Source organism: Anas acuta, chromosome 1 (assembly GCF_963932015.1).
Source record: "Anas acuta chromosome 1, bAnaAcu1.1, whole genome shotgun sequence".
NCBI classification, from domain to species: domain Eukaryota; kingdom Metazoa; phylum Chordata; class Aves; order Anseriformes; family Anatidae; genus Anas; species Anas acuta.
In genome coordinates, this window is record NC_088979.1 from 3,221,352 (window position 1) to 3,248,318 (window position 26,967).

The 26,967-nt window shown below is 50.9% G+C and overlaps 1 protein-coding gene across 6 annotated transcripts; it reads left to right on the plus strand.

The window, feature by feature from the left end:
* Positions 1–322: 322 nt before the first annotated feature.
* On the plus strand, positions 323–15,424 carry TSKU (tsukushi, small leucine rich proteoglycan). 6 transcript variants are annotated; one of them, XM_068695551.1, is made up of 4 exons: positions 379–507; positions 1,296–1,328; positions 2,906–2,988; positions 11,901–15,424. In XM_068695551.1, exon 4 carries the CDS (start codon positions 11,908–11,910, stop codon positions 12,964–12,966), a length of 1,059 nt encoding a protein of 352 aa, XP_068551652.1. In that variant the 5' UTR covers positions 379–507; positions 1,296–1,328; positions 2,906–2,988; positions 11,901–11,907; the 3' UTR covers positions 12,967–15,424. The 6 variants fall into 6 exon arrangements, with proteins under 6 accessions (XP_068551469.1, XP_068551899.1, XP_068551652.1 ...); XM_068695368.1 differs by lacking the exon at positions 1,296–1,328 and having other exon boundaries at positions 323–507; XM_068695460.1 differs by lacking the exon at positions 1,296–1,328 and having other exon boundaries at positions 413–511; positions 2,908–2,988.
* The last annotated feature ends 11,543 nt before the right edge of the window (positions 15,425–26,967 follow it).

Genomic DNA, 26,967 nt, shown 5'->3' on the forward strand with positions numbered 1-26,967 from the left:
CTGAGGGTAATTCTGGACCGAGACCACAAAAGCAACGGGATTACAAAGGGTTGTACCCGGGGAGGGGGATGCAGGGCAGCAGATGCCGGCTGGAGACCTCCCCTTTTTTTTTAAGGGAAAAAAAAAAAAAAAAAGAGAGAAGTGGGGTCTGCCAGTCGCCCAGCCGAGTACAAGTCCTGCCTCCTGCCTCCTTCCTCCTCCTCCTCCTCCTCCCAGATGTTCCCTTGTGTGCAGCCATCTGTTGAGCTCCCTCCTCCCTCCTCCTGCGGGGAAGGGGGCAGCCCGCCTGCCCGGCCAGCTGCACGCCTTGGAGGAGGAGGAGAAGAAGAAGGAGGAGGGAGGAGAAGGAGGAGGAGGAGGAGGAGGAGAAGGAGGAGGGAGGAAGGGGACACCCGGCCCCCAGGCTTTGCTCTTGCCGGCTGCCGGCGGCGCCCGCTCCCCGCCGTGGGAACCGGCGCTGCGTGGCCGTGGGAAGCAGCCCCGGGGTGGGAACCGACCCCGGCCCCGGTGAGTGTCCCCCTCCCCACCCCACGACCCCCCTCAATCCCCTCCCCACGCTTACAGGCAGCCGACAAAGCAGCAGCCCCCTCCCCATCCCCAATTCCCCATTCTGGGGAAGGGGGAGCTCGCTGTATGGGGGGGCCGGGAGGGTGCTGAGCCTCCCCGGGGATGCTCAAAGCCGAGCTGGGGGGGGTCTTCTGAGCCCCCCCCAACACCTCCGAGCGAGGAAACTTTTGGGGGTGCCACGACTTTTTGCCCCGCGTGGGACCTCAGCCTCTCCAAAAACGCAGAGATGGGATGTCTGGAGAGGGGAAGCACGGAGCTCCGGCGGGGAGGAAAACCACTTTCCCCCCACCCCTGGCATCCCAAAAGGGGGGGATTTGGGGTGCGGAGCCTCGTCCGACCCCCCCCCCCCCCTCCTCCGAGCCCTGCCCGTTCCCTCCCCGCGAGCTGCAGCCGGGGCAGGACGCGCGGCTCCGGCCGGGTTTGGGTTTTATTTTATTTTATATTTATTTTTTATTATTTTTTCCCCCTTCTCCTTCCCCGTGCAATGGTGGCTGCGGAGCAATCGGGCTTGCCACGGCTGCAAAGTAATCCGAGCAGCAGCTGGAGGCTCCGCACCGCCTCCCGTGCCCAGCTTCAGGGCTTTGATTTCACACAGGGCTCCCTGTCTGCCTTCCTCCCTCCCCTCTCCAGCGGGGAGCCTTTGGGGTTTTTCTTTTTTTTTTGGTGTTTTTTCTTTTTTTTTTTTCCTTTTTTAATTTTTTTTTCCCCTTCGGGTTCGCGTGCTGTAGGAGCTCGTAGGGGCTCGCTGCTCACCCTAAAAGGTAAGGGGAGAAAAATCGGGAGGGAAGCTTAGGCAAAGCTTCAAAAATGGGGGGGGGGATTTGGGATGGGGCGAAGAGGCGCAGGGGGGCTCAGATAAGGACAAGGCAAAGCTCCCCACCCGGGAATTTCCCCTGCCTCTAAGTGGATTAAGCTGGAGGGGAAGGTGTGTTTGGGAAGGAGGGGGGGAAGGGAGAGGAAGCAACCCAGGATTTATTTGTTTGTCGGGTTCTCTTCTTGGGAAAAAAGGAAAAAAAAAAAAAAGGCTGCCGGTTGTGACTTTTGAAGCAGGAGGTCAAAAAGCACGGGGTTCCCCTGCTAAGGCGCGCACACACACACACACCCTGTAAACTTTTAAGCAGCTCCATGGAAACTTCTTATTAATGCCGGAGGCGTTAAAAGCCCCGGAGCCCGGCAGATTTATTAGGGCAGTCACCCACAACACGTGTCGGCCCTCTCCAGACAAAAGGAAACTTCGCTCCTCCGCCGGGGATGAGCCCGAGCAGGGAGCAGCGAGGATGGAGAGAGGGGTGGAGGATGGAGAAAAGAGTCGAGGCGTTGGGAAAGTGGCCTTGCAGCCGTTCCCCATCGTGGTTAATTTGTGGGGCAAAGCCCCAAAATGATTTAATTGAAGGTGTTTGAGCCCCAGAGCAGTGAGAGCCCTGCGAGAGCCGAGCTGAGCAGCGTTGGTGGCGGTGGCGGCGGCTTGGAGCTGAAAGATTTCCCCGGGTGCCTGCCGTGCTAAATCAGCTGCCGTGAGCCTGAATAAGCGCATTCAGTGGAGTTACAGTGGGAAACTTGTCTCCCGCGGACACTGTGCCATTGCTCTGCGGAAAGCAGCCGGTGCCCGTGGCTGAAATCTTGCATTGAGCCCCGCTCCGGAGCCCGGCTGGAGGCGCGCGGGGCGTTATTGCGGCGGTAGCGCGGTGGAAAGGCAGATTTAGAGCAACGCCTCGGTGGTTTTCCTGGGAATAAGGAGAGGCTGAGAGGACTGGAGGGAGCCTGGTACGTTCCCAGGATTTGCAGAGTTAAACTCGGGTGGCTGCTCCAGGAAGCGAAAATGAAGGCAAAGTGGGTCGTGGCCACCACTACGCCGCCTGCACACCGGCCTCCGGTGTCTTTATATCCCCTGGGAGCCAGCCCCAGCCCCGGAGAGGCCACGGGACACAGGAGGTGCTTGCTCACACGTGGTTTATAAACAGGGTCCTGAGCTCAGCCACCACCAGTCTCCGGTCCTGGAGGCAGCCGGTGCACGGGGTGAGCAGCTCGGGGCAGGTTGGGTGCTGTGGGAGACACCCCGCTGGGAAGGAATCAGGGGTTTTGCTCCAAGAGGCAGTAGGGAGCAATGGAAAAATGCCTGGGGGGGATGAGAATGTGACCGACACCCCCAGGGGACCTTCATTTTCTGGAGAGGAAAAGGCTGTGAGGGGTCTGCAGCACCCCTCTTTTTCCAGCTTGGCTCCAAGGAAAGAAAAAAAAAATAAGAAAAAAAAAAAAAAGGATGGGAAAAAAGGAAGAGAAGAGCTGTAAAACAATGCAAAAATGTAAAAGCTTTTGTCTTTATTTTTTTTCCTAATAGAGGAAGGAGCATCCCGTGCTCTCCCCCCTGCAGCCGGCAGCAGCGGGTGCCACCCCGGCGCGAGACGGAGCTGGGAAAAGGAGGTGAGGCCCCGGCTTCGGAGGTTTACACTTTTCCCTCCATCCCTAAGTGCTTTTTTTTTTCTTCTTTCCCTCTCTTCTCCCTCCTCCCTGCTCAGTTGGTGGGGACAAGCAGAGGCTGGAGGGGGGGATTTAAGACAAAGCATCCTTGTCCGCAGCCCTCCTGACCCCCGGCGCCCCCGGGGAGCGGGCACGCAGCAGCCGCAGCGGTGCTGGCGGCCTGGCAGGGTATCAAAAGAAACTTCCGAAACGAACAAACGTGGAGATGTTGGGGGCCGGGAAGAGATAAAGGCTGGCTCGAGCAAGCCCTTTCTTGTATCAAAACTTGGCACCTGGACCCGTGGCGGCGAACGGATGAGCAGGCACGGCTCAGCGCCATTCATTACAGGAGAAGCCTTGAGATTTCTCATTCCTGCTGCAATTTATTACTAATTTTTTATTTATTTTTTAAATTTCCTGGAAGCTGTGCAGCAAGGAGGGGTGGAGGGTGGGGGGGAGGAAAATGCCTGCTCTGGGAATCACCCTGGCCTCCCCCTGCTCGGGAAAGGCTGCAAGAGATTAACTCAACCTGGCTGCTGAGCGCGGGACATTCCTGCCTAGCATTAACCAGGCTCCCAACAGCCTGTTGGAGCGGTGGCAAACTGGAAAAAAAAAAGAAAAAAGCAGAAAAAAAAAAAAAAAGCACTTTATCTCCTCTGCAGCCAAGCAGAGGGCCATGTGCTCAGTGTAAGAGCTGAGCTCTGGCATCTGCGGGGTTTCTTTTCCTTCCCCTTTCCCCCTCGCCAGCTTCTTTTTAGCTATCTGTGATGCTGACTTGTCGCCTTCCCGTTTGATTCCTGGGTTGTGATGGGTGGGAGAGGGGAGCAGAGCTGGTTTTTAGGGGTGAGGGAAAGTCCTCCTGGAGGAAGAGGGGTCCCCACTCATGGGAGAAAAGCGGGGGACCTCCTAGGGACAAGAGCCAGCAGGTGACTTGGGGATGAAGGGCTCTGATTCCTCTGTCAGGAATCGCTGTAGATCCTTGAAGATTTTTTTTTCTCAAAGGTGAGCTGCAGGGGAAAGAAATAAGACTTTCTAATTTGACTTTGAACACGAGATCATCGGGAAAAAAATCAGACTTAAAAGCAGAGCCCCGCTGTGGCACACGGGTCAGGCAGCTGTGATTGCACACCCCCACCACATCCAAAGCTCTCCAGGTAGGGCAGGATGCAACCCCAGCCCCAAAATCCCCTCTTTCTTCCCAAAACCTCCCTTAACCAGGGACGCAGGGAGGTTTCCCACACCAGGATGGAGGAGGCAGTTCCTCCAAAGCCATTTAATACGGGTGCAAAGGCTCAGTGACCACCAAGGTGTGGTGCCTCTACCCTGGAGCAGGCTCTTTGTAGGACATCTCCAGCTCATGGGATCGCAGGATCACGGGGTGGCTTTGAACATGGTTAGATTCATGCTCTGGGTGGAAGCATTGCTCAGCAAAACCAGGTCAAATCAGGTTAGGATTTGGCTTAAAGCAGGGTTAAATGGTAAATGCGGGGTGGTTTTGTGCGTCCTGGGTGATGTGGGTCATCATGGCGTGGCACAGGGGTCACTGAGGAATGGGACAGGGATGGGGACAGTGGAGACAGGGCATGGGGCAGAGCCCCCTGGAGAGGCAGGCCATGGAGAGGAGGAAAAAAGCTAAAGAGACACCACAACACCACGTTACAGGGGCAGTTGAGCAGCATCTGGTGTAGGAACCACGGTGGGGACGATGCCCTGCTGGTGAAGCCTTTGTCAGCCTTACCCAGACCCCCTTCCCCTCCCCAAAACCCTTTCCAAATCTTGCAGGAGACCTGCTGGGCATAGCAAATATCTCACATCCTTCGCCGGGGTGGGGGCAGCTCCCAAATCCCTCGGAGATGCTCTGCAGGGTGGCCACCACGCCGAGCGGCCCATTGTGTGCAGCGGTCACGTTGTAAGAATTATTTGGGGGCAGGGGCGGATGCCAGGAGAGGAAGGAGACAGGAGCCTCCCTCCAGCTGTGCTGTTTGCAACAATAACGGCCAGGATTGTATTTATTATCTCCTCCGTGGAGGGTCTGCAGCTGCACGCTGACAGCCACGGGCGGCGAAGGGGCCTGGAGCTCATTGCGCAGGGAAAAATAAAAAGTAATAATAATAAAAAAAAAGCCCACAAAGAAATCATGGGCTGGCCAAGGCAGCACCAAAGGGCATCCAGCCTAACGTTGCCTCTCTGATTTGCTCTCCCTTATTGAAGCCAGCAGCCCTGGGAGGGTGTTGAGGAGATGGGAGGTTGGGATCTGCTGCCTTTTGGGGAGATAAATCTGCATGGGGTCCTCTTAAATCCCTCCCGTTGAGGCTGGAGGCTTTGGCCCCAGGGGATTTCTTTTCCCTGGGCTTTTCCTTTGACTTTGGCCAGCGACCTGTTGGAGGAAAGCTCTTTCAGCTTGAAGGAGAAAGCCCTTGGAGATGCAGGAGGATAAGGGTGAGCTACCTGCTCCGGGTGCGCAACGTGGCCAAGCAGCTCTGGGAACAGTTAAAAGCAAGGAGTGTAGGAGGCTTTCTCTCCCCATGCTGTACCTCTTAATGTTTCTCCCTGGTCTGGTGCATGGGGAGCATCCCAGAGCGCATTCCTCTCGGATTATATCATGTCTCCAGGAGCTGGAGTGTTATGAAGGAGCATGGACACAGCAGGAGCTGGTAGCGGGACCAGCTGAGGCTGGGAGGCAGGTGTGGGAGAGCATCGTAAAGGGCTGGGGCTGGAGGAGCAACTTCCTAGGATCCTTTTAGCTTTCAATAATTGGCTAGCCAAAAGAATAAGAGCCTTAATTAAAGCCAAAAAAAAGGTGTTTTATGCTTGAAAAAATCACGTCAGCTAGTTGCTTTATTTGCTCTTACGTCCTGACACCAGGAATGGCAGGACAGGAGGGGAAAGGATGTTCCCTGAAAACCCTGAAATCCTGTATTTTTGGGGTACCCTGTCACACTAATCGCTGCTGCATTTTTGGGGTACCCACACACTCTGAGCTGCTGGGAAGCAGCCTGCTGGTTGTGGTGCTGGCTGGTGGTTTCCACGGACAAGCCCGTGCCAAAGTGGAGATGCTCCAAAAGCTGAGCAGTGCTGGGGCTGGTGTGGTCAGGAAGCAATGGAGAGCCCACGATGCTCTCGTGTGTAGCTTCAGAAACGCCTCCTCCGGGCACAAGCAAAGCTCACCTGAGCAAAATTAATTTCAAAAAGCCACAGGAGACTTTTTCTCCCCACCAAGAGGAGTGGTTATAACCCGAGAGAGGTTATGGCTGAGAGGGAAGGTGGATTTGGGGGCAGTTTTGGGAATTCATCGCAAATGTGCTGGAGTTTGCAGCGACCTCTTAGAGCCTGGCGTGAAATCCCCGGGAGCTCCCATGACACATATTTTGGAGACATGTTGCTCCCGGCCCTATTTCGGCAGGGGATGGATGTAAAATCAGCTGGAAGGCGCCCCGTGGGCTGGCGAACCTGCCCGTGCAGGTTTCCCCTTGTCAGAGCCAAAAATACCCCGCACCGCACCTCGGTTTCCTCCTGGGGTTGCCGAAGTGGAATAAACTGTGAGTGGTTTGAGCCCTGAGATGATAAATCACCCCTGGGCTCTTGCAGAGCAGCTGGGATTCATGACATAAACAGTCAGAGAAAAGATTATTTTAACAGGGCTCTCAATTTGTTTGTGAAGAAAGGAGATGAGTCTGACTATAAAAAAAAGAGAGGGTGTTTGAGCTGAGCAAGGGGTGTCGCTGAAACCAGTGACACCAAACCCATGGTGCAATGCTGCTGTGGGGTTTGGAGGTGCTTGGCTCCCTCCTGACCGTCCCCACGTGTCTTCTTCTGGTGGGCTGAGGGGCTGCTTGGTTTATCTTTGGGCTTGCAAAGCGCTTCTGATGCTTAAAGGTTTGTCTGGCTTTGTTGTTGCTCGTCTTACCCATCCCATCGCCTGTAATGCCCATAAAAATCACCCTAAAGGATGGAGAACAGTTCTGGGATGTGGGTAAATAGTTTTTTGGCTCAGTTGCTGCTCCATGCTTGGAGGTGACAAAAATAGATGGAAATTTGGAAGCTCTGGGGGGAAACAAAGAGTGGGGTCTTGGTTTTCCCTTCCTTGGCCCTTCTGGCTCTCCTCACCCCAAATTCCCTGCTTTTTGGTGAGATCCAAGTCTTGTAATGATAGACTTGACAATGCGGTTATTTCCATCCCCAAAATATAGGCCTATTGCCTAAAATTGTCTCATAGCCTGGATTCCCAACCCCACTGGGTTAATTACTTGCTAACGACTCCCCCTTGGCGGTGGGGCTGTTGACTGGATGCAAACAAGGCGGGCTTACATCCAATATCAGAAGTCATTAAAATGGAAAGGAATTTTTATTTTTTTTTCCCCTTTTCCTGCCCTGTATTTAATCCCGATTTTCCCAAGTGAGCAAAAAACATCCATGGGATGATTTCAGCTCCTCTTCATGCCCTCGGTGCCTCTTTACCCAGGGTCACAAGGGCTAATTCTGCTGTCCCAGGGGCTGAGTGGCACTTCACGCTGGTAAAACCATCTCTGATAACGTATCTCCCAAAAGCAACTCAAGCAACGGCTCCTGATAGAGGGGACTGATAAATCGGGCTGAATTTAGAAGTGCCAAGAGACAAGCCCCTATCCTGCTGTCACCAGCACCTACAGTAACTCCATGAACTCCCCAAACCCATCAAAATAAATGCAGGATCAAACCTCACAAACAGATATGTTGGATCTCACTAACTCTCTTCCTAAGCGTAGGAAGACACAAGTGTAAAACCAGGACCCCAAAACAGCTAAAACCAGAAATTTTACATCTACGGGTCCCATCTACACCAAAACGTCCCCATAAAGAAGCACGGATTGGTTTAATGAGCTCTGCAGAGGGGGCACACGCAGCTCTTTGAACATGGGGGCTGCTTCAGGGAAGAGCAAAAACCTGGATGACCTTTACTTTCGATGGGTTCATGGAAAAAAAAAAAAGAGAGAAAAGTTGTCAGCAGCAGTTTCTTTATCACGGGAGGAGTGCGTGATGTGAGACAGGGCATTAATGCTCTCGTAGGCTGGTTGGAGCCAGTTTTGTTGTGTGCTCACGCTGCTGTTTGGGATCCGGAGACCTGGCTGTGATTGCGGCTGCGGCGTCACTCGGGCTCGGCCCGCTGGAGCCCAAACCGGAGAACTGCGGCTGGCACTGGTGCTGCGCCCCACCTGATCTTGTTTGACACAATAATTAAGGAAAACATTAAAAAAAAAAAAAACTCTCCAAAGGAGTTCTGTTGTTTAAGAAGTGCCTCAGGAGCATCCTGGCACTGCGGAGCTGCCGTCCCAGCTGCGTCTTGGAGCCTCCCAAGTATTTATAGAGAAAGAGCCAACTTTTTCTCTGTCTTTTTTATTTTTTTCCCTCCTTTTCTTTAGCAGCCTGGAGGATTTATGGCTTCTATCATATCCCATGCAGCTCGCTACATTTTCCAATAGCATTCCCTTTCCCCTGCCCCCCTCTGCTAGAGGCAGCCAAGTGGGCCTCGTGGGCCTTCCTATGAAGATTTTGCCTTTTGTTCTCTTGGCTGATGCAGGAGGCTGAAGAGAATCCCCAAAACTTTTGCCTCGATGAAATATTGATGCTTGCACAACTCCTCCACCCTCCGCTAAAGCAGTCGCTTTATTTGCAGGAGCGGGACTCCTGCCCTTCCCCTTTGCCTCTTGCCCTTAAAGGCTGCTATATTTGCTCTTAAGCCAGAATGCTCCAGTTTAAGCTGCAAATTCACAAAAAAAAATGGAAACTCTACCCACATCTGTGCCTTAGACACAGATCTGCTCTGCCAGGGGACCACCTCTTTTCCCCATTCCTGTAATCCTGCAGCTGGGCAGGAAAATTTGCTGGAAAACTAACCCCCAATGGGGAAAAAAAGGTTAGTTTTTGTTGGATGGGTGAGCATGGGTCTCGTCTTTGGTGGGTTTCACCCCATTCTGGAGCGATTTCTTTCTCTTCACCCTATCAAACAGACAACCTGGGGTGTCTACTCAAAGATCACCTGCATCTCGTCAACCCCAATGAGAGGATGAGTCCCTGAGGTGTAGGCTTCTATTCAGGGTGGGATGTGACTGCAGATCCCTCCCGGGTGGGAAGCAGGTTTCTTTGGGAGGTTTAAATTGGATATCAGGGAGAATTTCTTCATTGAAAAGGTCCTTAAGGGATTGGAACGGGCTGCCCAGGGCCGTGGTGGGGTCACCATCCCTGGAGGTATCTAAGAGACATGTGGATGGGGTGCTTAGGGACATGGACTTGGTAGTGTTGGGTGATGGGTGGACTTGATGATCTTAAGGGTCTTTTCCATCCTAAATGATTCTCTGGTTCCACAAGGTGGCAAAGTCTCAGCTGTGGATCACTGGAGCAGTGAGAAAAGGGTTTAAGGAATAGGAGAGGGAGGAAAATGAGTGCAGTGGGAAGTGGGACTTTGCAACACCACCACGGCAGGGCTTTCCCCTCCTGCACCCCAAACCCAGGTTTCCTCTGTGATCTGTTTTTAAAATCAGAAGGGAAAAGCTCCCCGAGGAAAGCAGGGAAAACCAACCCAAGGGGTGGTCGTCTTCTCCTGGTGGCTTTTCCCTTTTCTCGGTCACCATCCCAGGCGCTGGGGCTGGAGATTTCTGGGCCGTGGTGTTGCCTCCGGGTGAACGTCCCCAGTGCTGCAGGAGGACAACTCGTTTCTCTTTCGCGAGGGGATACCTTGGCTCCCTGCCTCTATCAACAGAGCAGCTCGTAGGCAGCCGTCCAAAGGCAATTTGATGCGGTTTCAAATACACACTGTACGCAGATGAACTGTAAATGCCTGTGGCATGTTTCCTGCCCCGTTTCAAAGAGCTGTATCGATTGCTCCATGCGGCAATAAAGCATGCCCGTACCTGACTAAGCTCTTCCTTGATTATCTGGCAATACAAGAGTCTCTTCCTTGGACTGGAAGGTGACCAGCACCTTAATTTCTCCTGTCTTTTAGGAGAACTGGCCAAGTAGCTTGTTAGCCGAGAATTGTTTCATGCTGCTCTGTAAGGGACATTTATCTGGTAGTAACGGATCGTATCTTATCTGCAAAGCAGTCCCAAAGCCAAAAAGGGAGATCTTGGGGTGCTGCTGCCAGGAGGGAAAAGGAAACGGCTGCCACATAAGCACCTGATGGGGTCTGATCCAGCTCCCACCAAAGCCAAGGGGATGCCAGGAGGAACTGAGCTGGAGTTTCAAAGGAGGATTTAGGAGGCACTTTACCTGTTGAGACCTTGAGTTGGAATAGACACTGGGAGGGAAGTGGGAGAAGAGCCACCAGGATACTGAGGTGACACTGGTGCAGGTGCTTCACCGTAGGTGAAACGTTTAATATTTTTATTTTTTTTTTTAATTATTTTCCAATGGGCTCCCCACTGCTCTCATTTCCCCTGGTAATGGAACGTTTCAGTGTGTTTAAAAAATATATATATTAAAAACAGCTTTTAGTTTAGGAGTGGCTACAAAATGGAGCAAGCTGTGGTCTGTATGCAGAGAAACAGGGTGGATCAACCTTGATGTCATTAAGAAAGGGATATCTGGACGCGTGTCTGCAGAAAGCAGCCCTATCCCCTCCTATCCCCTGCATCCCGTCTGCAGACACGTGTGTTTTCTCAAGAAACCATTGAGATGAGATGAGACTAGGGCTCATCTTACAGCTTTTTTGTTGTTTCTGCAGAATAATGTACCCCAGAGGATTGCGTGTTGGCCTTTAGCAATGCTCTGGTTGCAGGCTTTTTGGTCTGAGTCCCAAATTCTGTTTTCAGGAGGGCTGGGAGTTGCTCCCAGACAAGTCATACCAGTGATCAGGGCGATATTTTTGTAAATACATTTTTCCTTTCGCACTTCTTTTGCCTGTTGGCAAGTCAGCCCTGGTGGGTCTCCTGAGAAGAAGCATGGGGCCAGGATGACCATGCTGGATTTACCCTCAAGGGGTAAAGCTGAAGGGTTTTTGTCTGGCTCTGGAAACCATGCGGTCACATTTACCTGTGGCTGAGCTGTTAGGATATGATCTGAAAAGGGGAACAAAGCAGGGGACCTGCAGATCAGCCCTTTTCAGCAACAGAGGGGCAGAAATGTCTCAGAGGGAGGAAGGTCAAAACCAGAGGGGTGGAGAGAGCTCCTCGCTTGCTGGCAGCATTAATCAGGGAGAATACTTAATGTAATTAGCGAACACTCCCCAGGGAGTCTACGTGAAACAAATTGGCTCTCCCCACTCGATGCCTTTGAGGGAGCAGTGGGTTTTGTCCTGCCTGCCACCATCTAGAGGCATTCCTCTTGGAGGATGCTCTGATGATGCCATTCCCTCCGTCACCTATAGGAAATTTGAACAGTTTTGGTTTTCCCTGCTTTGATGGGCATTTTGGATGCCTAAAGCTCTCACTGAACGCACAGCCTAAATGATTTCTGCTACCTGGTTTCTCTCAACCTGGTTGCTCTTGAAGCCAGGTGCTCCCAAAACACCCGTGGATGCCCTGACCTCTGGGTGGGACATGGTGAGATCTGGGTGCTGAAGTCCTCTGGGCTGTGAAAAGGCTCAGAGCTGCCATTTAGCCTCATGTTGAAGAGTCTAGCTGACAGGGTGCACGTTGTGTAGATTTTGCTTGAAGGCAGCCTGTTGCTCTTACAGCGAATTTCCAATTGTATGTTAACTTGGTTATTTCTGCAAAGGCTGTTGACCCGTTTTCTTCCTACATTAAGTTCCCACTGGGGTTCACGACATGAGAAACACGGTGTTTGGGGCATACATGCTATTTAAGGGTGTATTTAGTCTTTCTCTTTGTGAAGACAGAACTCAAACCATTATGTGCCTTCAGTAAAGTAAAGGCAATTAAATCTACTTTCTTGTTCTCCAGGTCAACAATGCAGTTCACAGCCTGGTTCAACCTGCTGCTTCTCCTTCCCTGTTTTGGTACCACCAAAACCTGCTTCCCCGGCTGCCACTGTGAAGTGGAAAGCTTTGGTCTCTTCGACAGCTTTAGCCTGACCAAAGTGGATTGCAGCGGCATAGGCTCGCACATCGTTCCCGTCCCAATCCCTCTGGATACCTCCTACTTGGATCTGTCTTCAAACAAATTGGAAACAATCAATGAATCGATGCTTACTGGCCCCGGATACACCACCCTGGTGAGTCTTGACCTCAGCTACAATAAAATTGCCAAGATTTCCTCCACAACCTTCTCCAGGCTTCGCTACCTGGAGTCTTTGGATCTGAGTCACAACTCTCTAGAAGTCCTTCCAGAGGACTGTTTCTCCAGTTCTCCTCTGGGTGACATAGATTTGAGCAATAACAAGCTTTTGGATATAGCAATGGACGTTTTTGCCTCCAAAGGTCAAGGAAAACCCCTGAATGTGGATCTATCCAATAACATGCTCAGCACAATTACCAGGCACCGTGAGAAGAGCATCCCCAACATCCAGAACTTAAATCTTTCTGGAAACAGGCTAACATCTGTGCCCAACCTCCAGGGCATTCCCCTCCGATACTTAAATCTCGATGGGAACCCTCTAGTCAAGATTGAGAAAGGAGACTTCGTGGGGCTGACGGATTTGATTCATTTATCCCTCAGCGGCCTGCGTGGCTTCAGAGAGTTATCTCCGTATGGTTTCAAGGAATTGCCAGCCCTCCAAGTTCTGGATTTATCCAGCAATCCCGATTTGAGGTCACTGACTGCCGATGTTGTCTTTGGCTTGAACTCCCTACAGGAGCTCAACCTCTCTGGGACAGGCACGGCATCCTTGCCAAAGACTGTGCTGAAATACCTGCCCTCCATCAAAAGCATCACCCTGGGGAAGAACGTACAGTGTCTTAGGACCATCAAAGAAGGACAGTACCACCGACAAATTGGGGTGACCAAAAAAGAGGTCCTCAGCTGCCACGACAGCCACGGGGCCGTAGCAGCAGCGCCTTACGTTTTGTGATGAAAGAGGAGAAAAAAGGGATGGGGGAGTTGGGGTGGGAGGGTGGGGGGCCGCGGGGTTTGTACAGGTGTCGGACTGAGATGGCTTGCAGTGTGCCTTTTGTAAAACTGTTGATAATTTATATATTTGTACATGCCAAGACTTGATTGTTCGTGGATTTTATACATTCGCCAAACCCGGCCCGCCTCCCCTGCAGGCTCCAGATTGCACCCTGGGGTGCTGAGGGCCAGCACGCAGCCCTGTGGGAGAATGGGACTGAGCTGCTCTGTGTGTCCCAGGGCAGAAGAGCTGCTCTGGAGCAAACCTTCCTGCCCCAAACACGCCTGCAGGAGCACAGCTACGCCTCTCCAGAGCGCACACCAAAACATCCCAGCTCCGTAGCTGTTGGCTTACGACCCCGCGCTTCACCCTCCCCCTTTTTTTAATTATTATCCCCCAAGAAGTGCCTTCTGGATGTTGCCTTCATTAGCAGCACCCTGTTCCCTGCCGTGCACTTTCAGTCTGAAGAAGCATTTCCAGACAAACCTGAAGGCAGGGTGCTCCTAATGTGCTGGTTTTTACATGTTGTTTGCATAGATGTGCAATGAACCTGGAGGAAGTAGAGAACTTTTCCCACTCTTTTCTCCCTATTTTGCCATCTCGATCCTTTCCATGTCAAATTGCTTTAGGTCCAGCCTTGGCAGCCTCCTGTCTTTTCAACCTTTTGTTGCCTGGAGATGATGTGCAGCAAAGCAAGAGGAGTGGGGAGAGAGGGGTCTGCCAACACCCGGGCACTAGCCTCCCATGAAGCAAATTAACCGAGCTGCAAAGCGATCGTGGAGCCTCGCTTTGGAAGAAAACCAACTCCCTCCTTCCTTTCCGAATGAGCCCGGGAGGAAATTTTGACAAGGATTCTCATCTCAATGACCTTATCGAGCCAAGACGCAGACCCCAAGGACTTCAGAGGAAGCTGTTTCTAGGCTGACGTTCCCTGTCTGAACTCAACATCTGCGACTCAGCTGGGCTCGTGTCAGGCAATTTCCAGAACGTGCCGAGGGAAGAATTAACACTGATGCCTGCAACCCTGGAGCAATTTGACTGTTAGGGGAAGGATCTTGGGGTTGATTTTATTCTAGCATTGTGGCTTTTTTTTTTTTTCTCTCCCACAGCTCCCTGGCTGCCAACTGAAACCTGATGAAAAACCTGGTCCTCAAAGCTTTATTTTTCCTTCACTCTGAGATGCTGGCAAAGCACGGGGGAGCCCCTGGCATCCCACATCTCATCCAAGTCCATGTCTCTTCTACATCCACATCTCATCCATGTCCACATCTAATTCACATCTCACCCATGTCCACATCTCATCCACAACCACTTCTCCTCCAAGTCTACATCTCTTCCACATCTCCGGGCCAGAAGAGAGCAGGGGAAGGCAACACTCAATGCTGGGTGTGAAGCCTTCAACCTACTCGATGGAGCATCTCCCATGGAGGTGTCTGCTCAGTCCAGCCCAAATCCCACACTCTCTGCCCCAGGGATGGGAAGGGAAATTTTGTAGGGGGGTCCTGCTCAGGCTGATCTACATCCAGCCTTGCATCAGGGTGAATTTTAAGTGTTCAAGACAGGTTTAGGGAGGTCTGTGCAAAGACGATGGGGGCATAAACCCAGCCCACAACCCTCCTTGGGAGTGCTGGGAGGAGCTCGGGTTTCATCCTCACACCCCCCAAAGGCTTTGGCAGAAGGAAAACACATTGCCCAGAGCTCTTGGGGTGGTGGAAAACAGCTGAGCCCATAAAAGCCAGCTACTGCCAGGGGGACTGAACCTGAACCTGGATACAACGCCTTACTTTGGATACTGAAATCCCTCTCCCACATTTTCATCCATCTCCTGTTCTGACTGGGGACCTTAGGGTGGGATTTTAACCCTTTCTTTCAGTGCTGGGGGCTTTGACCCTTCAGTCAGCCTTTGAAAGGTTTGACCAGCCTTCATGTTCACAAGAAACACGGGGATTTTCTTAAAAAGGCAACGGGACGGAGACCCACATGGGAATAGCAATTGGAACAGTGCAAGATGGGGGCAGTCTGGGAGGAAGGGGGTGGTTTTTAGTGGCTCTTGCCTTTTTAAGAGAATTATTTTCTGCTGGCAGAAAAATGTAATTAAAAAAAAGAAAAAGTGGTTTAATTTTATAAATCCGTACGTAGATGCAATGTTACGGGGATCATACACTGTTAAAATCACCGTCTTTGCACCACTGTGGTAAATTTAAAACCCAATGTGACAATCCAATTGAAGACTGCAAGATTTCCTGGTGTAATCTCACGCTAGCTGCTAGATAAACAAGTCTTAGCAAAAGCTGGCAAATACCGTCGCTGTATTAGTTTTGTTGTTTGTTTGTGTTTTTTTTTTTTAAAAGAATCTCGGCAGCATTGTAAGGCTTTGTGATTAGTCACAATATAATAAAGTGATTTGGAGGAGAATAAACCCAGATCCCTCGGATTTATTGCCTTAGTGCTTGGAGGGCAGTTGAGTCCAAAGTACAGAGCTGCACGTCGCTCCCAGTTCTCGGTGGCATCTCCCTTTGCTCAGCCCTACCAGAATCGTGGGTGTTGCTCCTCCAAAATGATGTTTTTTTGGCTCGTTGGGCTCTGTTTGCACTAGGGCAAAGGCTAGGGTTTTGCTATGTCCAGGCAAGCTGATTCAAAGGAATTTACGGACATGGGTCCATCCAGATCAAATTTCCCACTCCAGGATCTGCTCCAAAGCTTGGTGGGAAGGTCTTCATGGATTTAGTAAATTTGGGAAATGGGCTGCTATGGGGGAAGCAGGGTTGAAAGGGTGGGTTTGTGGTGCGAGGAGTATCTGTGAGCTGTTTTACAAGTCCCCAGGGGTGGAAAGATGAGTGTTGGCTCGGCGTGCAGAGCTGCTTGGTGCCAGACTGCAGAGCTTTTGGAGGTGAGACGTGTGGGTATGGGCTCAGCACTGCTTCCCGAGGGGTGGGGACCTTTTGTTGGGGGGGGCTAAGGCATGTGGAGCTGTTGCAACTAAAAAATAAATAGCAGCAGCATCCCACCAGGGCTTTGCCTGCTCATGAAGTGCAAGTTTAGGACCTGTAGGAGAAAAGCCTTGGCTAATGGATGTTCCTTTGGTGTCCTTCAGGTGATGGGAACCTGGGTTCTCCAAATTCCTTGGGGATGCCCCATTCACATGATGCTCCCAGCACTGTGTCACCTTGTCCCGTACTCCTCAGCTCCCAGATTTTAGCTCCCTCCCATTTTCCTGGTGATTTTTATTACTCAAATAGCCTTTCTGAAGCCCTCTTCATGGGAGGAGGCAGGCAAGATCCCACGCACAGCGTGAGCCCCCATGATCTCCAGGTCATCTCCAGGACAGCTGAAACACAGCACGAGTGTCCCCATGGAGGAGGAGAAGGCACAGGGTGACTTTGGGCTTGGAAAATCCGAGGAGGGCTTCATGCCAGCTTCCTGAAGCTTCTGTCAGCCAGATTCGAGGCGTGATGGACTAAAACCCGGTGTCAGATACCACCAGGGCCAGGACAACCCAGCCGGGCTGGTCACCTGCGAGCTCGGGTAGTCCCCAGCTCTGCGACAAGATATTTTTGCCCTGGCAAGCAAGACGGATGCTTTAATTAGAGGCTGCATATTTTTAGAAGCCGGAAAACCTCAGCGGAGGCTGGGCAGCGAGGATAGGCTGGAGTAGGGAGGGGAAGAAGCAGCTGACCTGGTGTTTGCTCCCAGCTCTGCCTCCTGCAGGGGTATCAGCATCTCCCCCTCCTTTCCAGCCTGCTGGGAAAGATATTGAGGGTCGCTTCCCTCAACCTTCTTCGTGTCCAGGGTTTAGGGACAGCACAGGATAACCTGCTTGTCTTTTATTTAATTTTATTTTATTTTAGAAGGCACAGATCCTGATACCCCAAAGGTCCTTATTGCTGGTTTGTAGGAGCTCTTTCTCCTGGCTGTCAGCCCACAGAAGTCCCTCGCTGCCTGATTATGTGGCTGGCTGCACAGCAGCAGTAGGTGCCGTCCCTTTTTTAAAAATAGCTGCCCCGCTGTATATTTTCCATTTTGCAGGAGGTTTTCTTTCCAGCAGGTCTGTTCCACACGCCCTGGCTCGGCCAGACTGGAAATTGTTGATGTGACTCTTGCCATACCAGAAAATAATGTTGTGGGGCTGGGGACAGTCCTTGTGGATGCCTTGGGACAGCTTTGGGGCAATGAAACCCTCTGCCTAACACATTTTTTAGAGGCAGCAACACATTGGGCATGCGGGTGTATTCCTGTTGCACCACCTCTGCACATCTCCATCCTTCTCGTTTTGGTGGAATTGGGAGCCTGAATAAAAGGTGAAAAATTTGAGCTGAAACTGGCCCATGAGATAAATCCTCTGCTGTAATAAGCTGGGAGTGGGAGCACCGACCCTTAATATTTTTTTTTTTCTCCCAGTGTTTGCATGCCTGCGTGCACACACCTTAAACATCCGAATAAACTGCCCCTCCTGCCCCATTCCCACCCGTGCACTGCCTCTTACAAACAACATGAAAATAAAATTGGTCTGGATGCTTCCGTGAAAGTGCTGTCCTGCAAAAATCCCCACCAGCTGCAAGGGGAAGGCAACAGGTTTGGGCAGGGGGACGTGCTCCATCCCCTCTTCTTGGGGTCTTGGTGCATCCCAGAAAAAATGATTCAGCTTCCAAAAACCAAGCAAGTCTCCCCTGGATCCTTTCCCACCAGCGTGGTGATGTCCTTTTAGCACTGCTGATACCTGCCCAGCTCTCAGCACCACGTGCCCCCCTCTGCTTCCTCGTTAGCAGTGGATGTGTGTCACGGGCGCTTGCTAGTAATTGACTCGGGGCCGTGCTGGGAATTTGAACCTACATTTCAAAGAGATCGTTAACCTCCTTTTCCTTCTCTTTGAACTGCCTCACTTTATTGTAGGTTAAAGGAAACAGACGGCTCCTTCCTCCCAGAGCCCCTTTTGATGAGAGCTCGGCAGGTCGGAGCGGGGAGCGCGGGGTGATTGCACCCGTGCCAGGTTTTGGGGGGGGTCAAGCTGCCCCCTGATTTCAGAGGGGGTTGAAGATAAAGGAATGGCACAGAGATGCCCAAGGGATTGGCAGAAGCATGTAATTCAGGTCGCATAGGGCCAAGGAAGGGCCACAGGTTATGGGTTGCTCACCCAAAAGTGAGGCTCAAGCTCCTCTTCCACGCTGGATGTCCTGGGTGGGCTTGGCCACATGAACGACCACTTTTCTGGCATGTATTTCCAAATATTCTTTAAGTCACATAGTGACTGAGGTCGTACTGACCTTCCTCCTGATTACATCAAATAAAAAAAACAACACACAAAAAGTCTTCAGATTTGTCCCAGCAAGCTGAACCCACCCATCATTTGGCCACACACCCACTATCAGAAACATGGCAAGAAGCGCCCGGTGCCCTCCTGGTCCCTCTTCGTGTAACATCTGGACTGAAGATGACTCTGTGAGAGTCATCTTCATCCACCCTAGGTTCAAAACAGGTATAAAACCTATAACTCAGCCCTGGCTGGGTTGCTAAGGGAGTAAAGGTATGTAGGACTATGAGGCGTTGGACTATTAGATTATACAATCTTCAGAAAGCTCTGCTGATGCAGAGCTGAGACCTGCATTGATACGTCTCCACTGACAATCGGGGTCATCTTTGGGACTATGGTCCTAAAATCCTTGCACTGTTAAAGATGTTTAGCGTGTCTCACCATGGTTCCCATGTGGGGTGAATGCAGTTCCTCCCTTGTACCTGTACAGAGAAGGAAGGTCCATGGAAGGACAGTGGTGGATCTGCTACGGGGAGAGCAGAGAAGACATTTCCCACTTACCAAACATCCCATAATAGTCCCATCGAACCCATTTCGCTCACGTTCCTTTATGTCTCAGCCATTGCTTCTGTAGATGTGCAAGCACATGGGGCCAGCTTGCTCCAGAAGAGCAAGATCTGATTCCCTATACTGTGAGCCCATGCTACAGTAGGGGATTTGTGCTTTTTGGTGGGGCAGCTCCATCAGTTTCCTTTTGGGGTTGGGCCCCATCCAGTCACTGCATTTACTTCTCCATCCCACACTGGCTGCAGTTCGTGCCCACCTGATACAAAAGATCCCCTCTGGACTTCAGGAGGTGCTCATTTGTTCTGTCAGCTTGCTTTAACCATCCTCTTGACCCCTTGGTAGATGCTCTACCAACTCTGGTGTGTCCCCATGGCTCTACTGCTGTCCCTAATCCAACAACACCAAGCTAAGTTCCTTTCCACCAATAATTGTCCCTAACTTTTTGCAGGACTGGTCCATAAAATGATTACCACAGCTGAGCAAATCCCAGATTTTAACTGAGCCCTGGCCACCGACCATATTGAAGCTCTTAGCTTCAGCAGCTGTGGGGGAAAGCATGCCAGTAAAACCCCAGTAAAGCGTTTATGCTAATACATCCCGCTTCGTGCTCGCAGAGAACTAAGTGCACATGGTTACCACAGGTCAGCTAGCACTCATAAAACCTCATTGAGTTGATCAAATATCTGAGAACTCATATTAAAAGCATCAATCAATCTGTCCTGCTGCATAACCTGTGGGATGTTTCTGAGGAACGATGTTCCTACAGTCGTTTTTGTTTTACCTGTACTCGCTGCAGCTCTTTCATCTCCTCACTGATTACAAAACCTGAAATAATGTAGAGATTTATTTGTTTTAGAGCCATCTAGGACCTGCATCCCAGAGACAGTAGAGGTCAAAATCCCCTTGAATAACAGGAAAGGAGAACACAGAACATATCCCTGTAATATTCAACGGGAAGTGCCTGGATAATCCTTGGGTGCAGATGTCCTATAATGCTATTTTCAACACCATTTCTCAAGTGTCTTATGGCTGCACCTTGAGCCTCCCAGGACAAATGCTCTTGTACTTCTAGGCTGGGAAGGGTCCAGTAGGCTTCTCACTTCAGAGGTTATCTCACAGCTGGGCTTGAATTCACCAGTGAGACACCTTTTCAGCCCCAAATATTCCCCATAAAAATATCCCTGTTAGCTTCTGCTTGTCAGCTACTTCTGCATTCACACACAAGCAGGCCAGTCTCTGCTCCACAGAAGTGTGAAAGAGCACTACCCAGTGATTTTGGGGTGGGGGGAAAGTGTTTCTCTGTGGTGGTTCTGCAAATGTTGTTTGTGGGGTTTCAGCAGTCCCAGAAAAGCAATGGTAAAGTCGTCTTCACCTGGAGAGCATCCCCTAATCACAGCTTGTAGTCCATGGGCAACCAGTTTGGGATAATTCTGTCCAGAATTGCTTCAGCTCCCTCCTTTCTGAAGCCAAAATCAGAGCCAGCAAAAACAAAACAGAGAAGCACCACGACCGTCAGGAACCCCATCCTAGTGACAAAGGTGATAGCAAAATTGCAATAACATCCCAGCAAGAGAGTGGGAAGGTTGTAGAAATTCCTTTATTTTCTCTCTGCAAGCCACAGGAGAGGACAAAGACCCTCGTGCCAGGTCAGATCCCATGTTTCACAGCCATGGATCCCCATCCTTGCTGCAGGAGAGGACCTGGCTGCCCCGTCCCAAGCAGCAGCTCCCCATGGCACAGCAGGGCTGTGCAGTTTCCAGCAGAGCTCTGCAGCCAGCCAAGCCCCATTAGCCCAGTTTTTTCATCCAAGCAAGGAAGTCCTGGCTCCTGGCAGGCTTATTAGCTTTGGCACCGACCTCAGTTGAGACCTGGCCAAGGCATTTTGGCTGCAGCTGGACCTGCCTGGCGTGCATCCCACCAGCTTGCGTCTCCCCCCATCACACTTCCCTGTACCCTCCTGGTTTAGCACGGACAGAAGAAGCTTGTGTGCCTGCCCAGCTGAGCGATGGGGATAGCTATGGATTTGGCAGTTAGGGGGCTGTTCAGACTTGAAATGTCCTCTTCAGATATCCAAAGACCCCTGAGACTCAAGCACTTCCTTGCAAAGTACGTGGTGCCTGCCCTAGTGGCCACTTGCACACAAGATCCCTCGAGCTGCTGGTCACCTGGGCACAGGCAGGGATGAATAATTTGTTAGTTGCTTTTTTTGCTCATCCTCCCTCCTTCAAACTCCAGACATGTTTGAAAGTCTGGATGAAAGCCATTCCCAAAGACTTAAATAGTCTCAGAGGCAGGTGGAGAGGACAAAACTCCAGGATCAATGGGCTCTGGAAATCTAGAGCAGGGTAGATCTACCTCAAATTTATTTCTTTAATCTCCCTGATTTCTAGAGGAAAAAGAGGACATCTCAAGGACATGGCAGTCTCATTACACGTCTATCTCTCTTCTCTTCTGGCTTCTTCCACCAGAGTTCTCCGGAGCAGAAGCACCCTTGGGATGGCAGCTCTGGGAGCCCAAAGCAAGGTATCACATTGATGTCCTGGGCAGAAACTCTTCCTAGGGCTGCTTCAACCCCATACAGCAGAGAACATCCCATGCCGTTCAGCTCACACCCATGGGTTAACTGGTCCGTGCCCCATGCCAGCTTGGCATAAGCCAGATTTACCCTTTCTGATGGGAAGGCATCTCCATTGCTCTTGCAGACCTCTCTAAAGAAGCAAATTTCAGTCTTTTATTTTGTTTTTCTCACCAGACACCTCCCAGGATCTAACCCGAATCTTCCCTAGCTGCATCCCCAGCTGGTGACTCCTTGTCCTTAACCCCACAGAGGCGGTGAGGAGGGGTCTGGCTTCTGGATCAATCTCCTTCACAGCCATGGCAGCGAATTTTAATGCCAATGGGGCATGTCAGGGTGACATGAGACACCTCCACCTGTTCAGAAGCTACGTGCACCCATGGGAGAAATGTGATTAGAGACAACTTCTTTCTCTAAATATCGATATCTCTTCTGGCCCTGAGATAACGCTGTTGGGAAGACGTGCCACTGCACCTCCTCATGGTGTAGGGTCCCAAGTGTGCTGCCTGGAGGAGTGTCCACTGCTCGCATCCTCAGGGATGCAAGCCACAGCAAAATACAAAGCACAGCAAGACGCTGGGAGCTCCTGAAGACAAAGCCTGAAGATCTGCTGCTGAAGGAGGCCAGTTTGGTAGTGGATGAAGGCACCAAGAGGCAGAAAGCTGGGCATTTGCAGAAAGGCAGAATTACCTGATGTAATGACATCTTTCAAATCAATATCCTGGATAACTCAGCAGCAGGAGCCACAGAGGGCTGACCCAATGAGCCATTAACATAAAATTTAACAAGTCTTAGGGAACCTCAGGAGGTGGCATGGGCTGGCACAAGATCCTGGCCATGAGGATCCTGGCAGAGGGAAAGGGGATGACCAGGTGGGTGAGAGCCATCGGTCCTTAGCAAAACAACAAGGCAGTTAATTTGGGATTTCATCAACACGCTTGTAATCTGGACAAGTGCACATACCCCTGTAAACACAGCCATAGGGCAAAGCAGAAAATGCTTCATCAGCATTCATTACGTTTCAGCCTCTGCTGATAAAAGCAGCTGTGGTGGTTTAATACATCACAGTTGCTCTGAGAGGTTTGTTTGTTTGTTTTTTTTTTTTTTTTTTTCCTTTACTTCTAAATTATGTTTCACGAGATTAACAAAACATGCATCAAATTGCATCAAAACTGTCCCCCTGACAAATCTTGAAATGTGGCTGTAAAGGGAAGGGGCTACATCCCTCTTCTTGCAGGAGAGCTTATCCCAGACAGCAATGGAAAAGCAGATGGAAGAAGTTTCAGGCACAGAGGGGGCTGGGCTGGGGAGGAGGTGCTGGAAGGATGTACAAGAGGGCTTTAAGGGGAGTGAGAAATGGCCAGGGTTTTTGAGAGCAGTCCAGAGGGCTGTGGGATGGGAAATGTACTGTCTGGAGAGCTAGGCTGACACACAGATACATCCACAGAAGGAAGGGAAGAGCCAAAGGGGTATTTTCCTGGGGGCAAATATCTCATCAGAGGCGACCTAAAGGCTGAGAGACTGCCTTGAGATGGGGAAGCGTGAGACAGTGGAGCTGATGTGCCAAAAAGAGGTCCACAAGGACCTTGGGCATTCAAAATGAAGCAGATGAAGGCAGACCCTCGTGCTTTGATAGGTCTAGGGATGTGGGAGGTGTGGGGTCAGTTCTGCTGGCCACACACCAGGGCTGGGGGAATAGCAGAGATTCAAGGATTTAGACACACAGCGTGTCAACATATAGATTTAGGAACACAAGCTTATTCATCAAAGAGAGGGCTGAGAGGGGTAATTACCTCTGGATATTTACATAGGGGAAAGCTGTCTGATAGCAGGGCAGAGACGGGGAGGTTCTTCAGTCCAGCTGATAAGGAAAAAAGGAAAACACGATGGGTAGAAGGTAGCACTAGATTAATTCAGCCTTTGAAGTGGACACCAACTCGATGCTATTTAGGTAATTAAATATTGGAACAGCTTATCAGGGAGGCTGCTGAGTCTCCAGTGTTTCTTATGTTGAAATAAAGATTAGGTATCTGTGAAAGGAGATGCTCTAGTCCAATTTCTGGGAAAAATCTATTTTCTTTGTACTGAAGATCAGATAAGATAACCTCCCTGGTGCCTTTTGACTATGCAATCTGTGAATTTAGGAAGCATATACTCCCCTGTGTGAGGATTCATCTTCATCTGGTGCGTGATGTGTCAAGCAAATAAAGGGGAAATGCATAATACAGACCAAGATCCTTGCTCAAGAGCATGCAGCCAGTGCTGGGAAGAGAGCTCAGAAATTCCTGGCTCTTATCCCATTAGCCTACTGGAAGATAGATAAGCCTCCACATTTCTTCAAACCTCGTATGAATCACAGAACTACTTAAGAGGTTTCTGGGTTTGCCTGGTATTTTTATTGCAGCAGCAATAAAGAGATGCAGTCTAGCTGTGATAAAATGATAGGGAGTGGAAAGGAAGCCTCTGTCCCAAAAGGGTTTAAAATCTTGCTGGGGACACAAGGCGAGCAAGAAAGCATTCAGTGGGCTTCCCAGCAGCGCTCCAGCAACTCCATGAGGTCATGCAAGCCACCCTCTGCACCACAGACAAGAGGAAGAAAAGCAGGCAAAGCCTGGAAGAGCAAATAAATAGGGTGATAATGATGGAGCAAGTGGTGCAAGGCGCAACAGGATGTGGCCAGAGCCAGGATCGAGCCAAAAGAGGCAAATAACTCGATGGGAAGTGTCATTTGCAGAGAAGCGTGGCCAAGAACCACCAAAAACAAGGGCTGGGAGTCATCTGGCCACTCAGAGAAGGGCCAAAATATGCCAGATGGAGCAAGTCTTGAAAGTAGCTCTTTATTCACACTGATTTTAAAGGGAGCCAAGGGCAACAGGCCTAGCTGGAGACATTAACACCTGATATATCACCAGCCAAGTGAGAAGAACACCAAAAACTGAAGCCTAAACTGAAGCAGTCGCAACAGCAAGATATTTCTCTAAGGTAAAGGGCTCTTTCCGACTCAGATCCTCAGTTGTGCAAGGTACTTTCAACATAATCTGTCTGGAATGATCTCAAATGAATCTAGTGAGAAAAAGGACCAAAAATGCCCACAAAGACAGGTTGTTGTGTGGTCTCCGATGTTGGCTGGCTGGGGAAGGTGGTCAGAAAACTCTCAGAAATGCAGTGTGGTAGCCAAAACTCCAGACTGCTGTTTTCCATTTTAATCTTTCATTAATGGTGTGCCTTTAAGAGGAAGGAAAAAAGAAAAATTAAAGCTAAAACATACTAAAAAATCCAGAATTAAAATGAAGTATTTCATCATGGGCAGAAATGGAACACTAAATGTCAAGCCACAATGAAGTCACGATAGAGTTTTTCTAGATTTGTTGGTCTTTTCCTTTTGCTGGTTGCTATTTTTGTTTGTTTTGTTTTTAAACCTTTTAGCTGAAACCCCCTTGGAAGACACTGCTGGAGCGGAAGGGAAGGGAAGGGAAGGGAAGGGAAGGGAAGGGAAGGGAAGGGAAGGGAAGGGAAGGGAAGGGAAGGGAAGGGAAGGGAAGGGAAGGGAAGGGAAGGGAAGGGAAGGGAAGGGAAGGGAAGGGAAGGGAAGGGAAGGGAAGGGAAGGGAAGGGAAGGGAAGGGAAGGGAAGGGAAGGGAAGGGAAGGGAAGGGAGGGGAAGGGAGGGGAAGGGAAGGGAAGGAGGGGAAGGGAAGGGAGGGGAAGGGAGGGGAAGGGAAGGGAAGGGAAGGGAAGGGAAGGGAAGGGAGGGGAAGGGAGGGGAGGGGAAGGGAGGGGAAGGGAAGGGAGGGGAAGGGAAGGGAGGGGAAGGGAAGGGAGGGGAAGGGAAGGGAAGGGAAGGGAAGGGAAGGGAAGGAAGGGAAGGGAAGGGAAGGGAAGGGAAGGGAAGGGAAGGGAAGGGAAGGGAAGGGAAGGGAAGGGAAGGGAAGGGAAGGGAAGGGAAGGGAAGGGAAGGAAGGGAAGGGAAGGGAAGGGAAGGAAGGGAAGGGAAGGGAAGGGAAGGGAAGGGAAGGGAAGGGAAGGGAAGGGAAGGAAGGGGAAGGGAAGGGGGAAGGGAAGGGGGAAGGGAAGGGGAAGGGAAGGGGGAAGGGAAGGGGGAAGGGAAGGGGGAAGGGAAGGGGGAAGGGAAGGGGGAAGGGAAGGGGGAAGGGAAGGGGGAAGGGAAGGGGGAAGGGAAGGGGGAAGGGAAGGGGGAAGGGAAGGGGGAAGGGAAGGGGGAAGGGAAGGGGGAAGGGAAGGGGGAAGGGAAGGGGGAAGGGAAGGGGGAAGGGAAGGGGGAAGGGAAGGGGGAAGGGAAGGGGAAGGGAAGGGAAGAGGGAAGGGAAGAGGGAAGGGAAGGGAAGGGAAGGGAAGGGAAGGGAAGGGAAGGGAAGGAAGGGAAGGGAAGGGAAGGGAAGGGAAGGGAAGGGAAGGAAGGGAAGGGAAGGGAAGGGAAGGGAAGGGAAGGAAGGGAAGGGAAGGGAAGGGAAGGGAAGGGAAGGGAAGGGAAGGGAAGGGAAGGGAAGGGAAGGGAAGGGAAGGAAGGGAAGGAAGGGAAGGGAAGGGAAGGGAAGGGAAGGGAAGGAAGGGAAGGGAAAAACAGAAGAAAAAGGAAAAAGAAATAGAAAAACAGAAGAAGAAAAAGGGAAAAAAAAAGAAGAAAATAAAAATAAATGAAGAAAATGAAGAGAAGAAAAGGGTGAAAAAAATAGAGAGGAAAAAACAAACGAACAAATAAACAACAACAAAACAAAAACAAACAAAAGAAAAAACTAAAAGCACTGGCCCTGTACCTTCCTCTCCATTCAGGGCTTTCAGCCACAGCTGAGATGGAATTACAGCACTGGAGGAAACTCAATGAAATAATGATTACCCTTTGGATTTAATTAGCACAGAGCTGAGGCAGTGTCGAACAAGCACGTCTGTGCATCAAAACATTCCTCATGGTGCCAGGGAGCTCTGACCCAAACCACGGGGCTGGCGAGGGCAGGCACAGCACATGCACCCCAACAAGGACATGGGATGGGGACAGCTCTTCTGACCCTCATCTGGCACCACGGCTGATCCTCCAGGGGGATTTGGTCGTGCCATGCACTGCACAGATGTATCTAGGGAGGCATTCCCTGTCCCAACATACCAGGTAGTGACAGAAGGAAGATCAAACCATCACGGGGTTTCATGTGCTCTGCCTTACACGGCACATCCGTCTTCACCCAAGAAGAGCTAAATTTCTCCCCAGAAAAAGCCAAAAGTTATTGCTCCTTCACAGTGAGCTGGGATGAGGGAAGGAGGTGTTTCCATACTGCAGACATGGGAGAAGCAGCCCTTGCTCTCCAAAACTGGTGTCATTAGGTTCCTTGTACTAATGGGGAAACTGAGGCAGACAGCAAAGGGCTGGGGTTGTGTTGTACCCATGACACCTCCCACAATACAAGGCAGCAGCAGGAATTAGTTCCTGCCTCTTCACACACAGTGGACACCCCTGTAAGACCAATCTTGTAATTATAAGGGCCAGTGAGGGAAAGTGTGGCACAGTGAGTAAATTAAGGCAGAATTCATTTACAGGAAGAAAAAAGACACTCAGAGGGAATG

What these genes read in the sequence shown, in the direction of transcription:
- TSKU (XM_068695368.1), top strand. Translation starts at nt 11,908, where the DNA reads ATGCAGTTCACAGCCTGGTTCAACCTGCTGCTTCTCCTTCCCTGTTTT.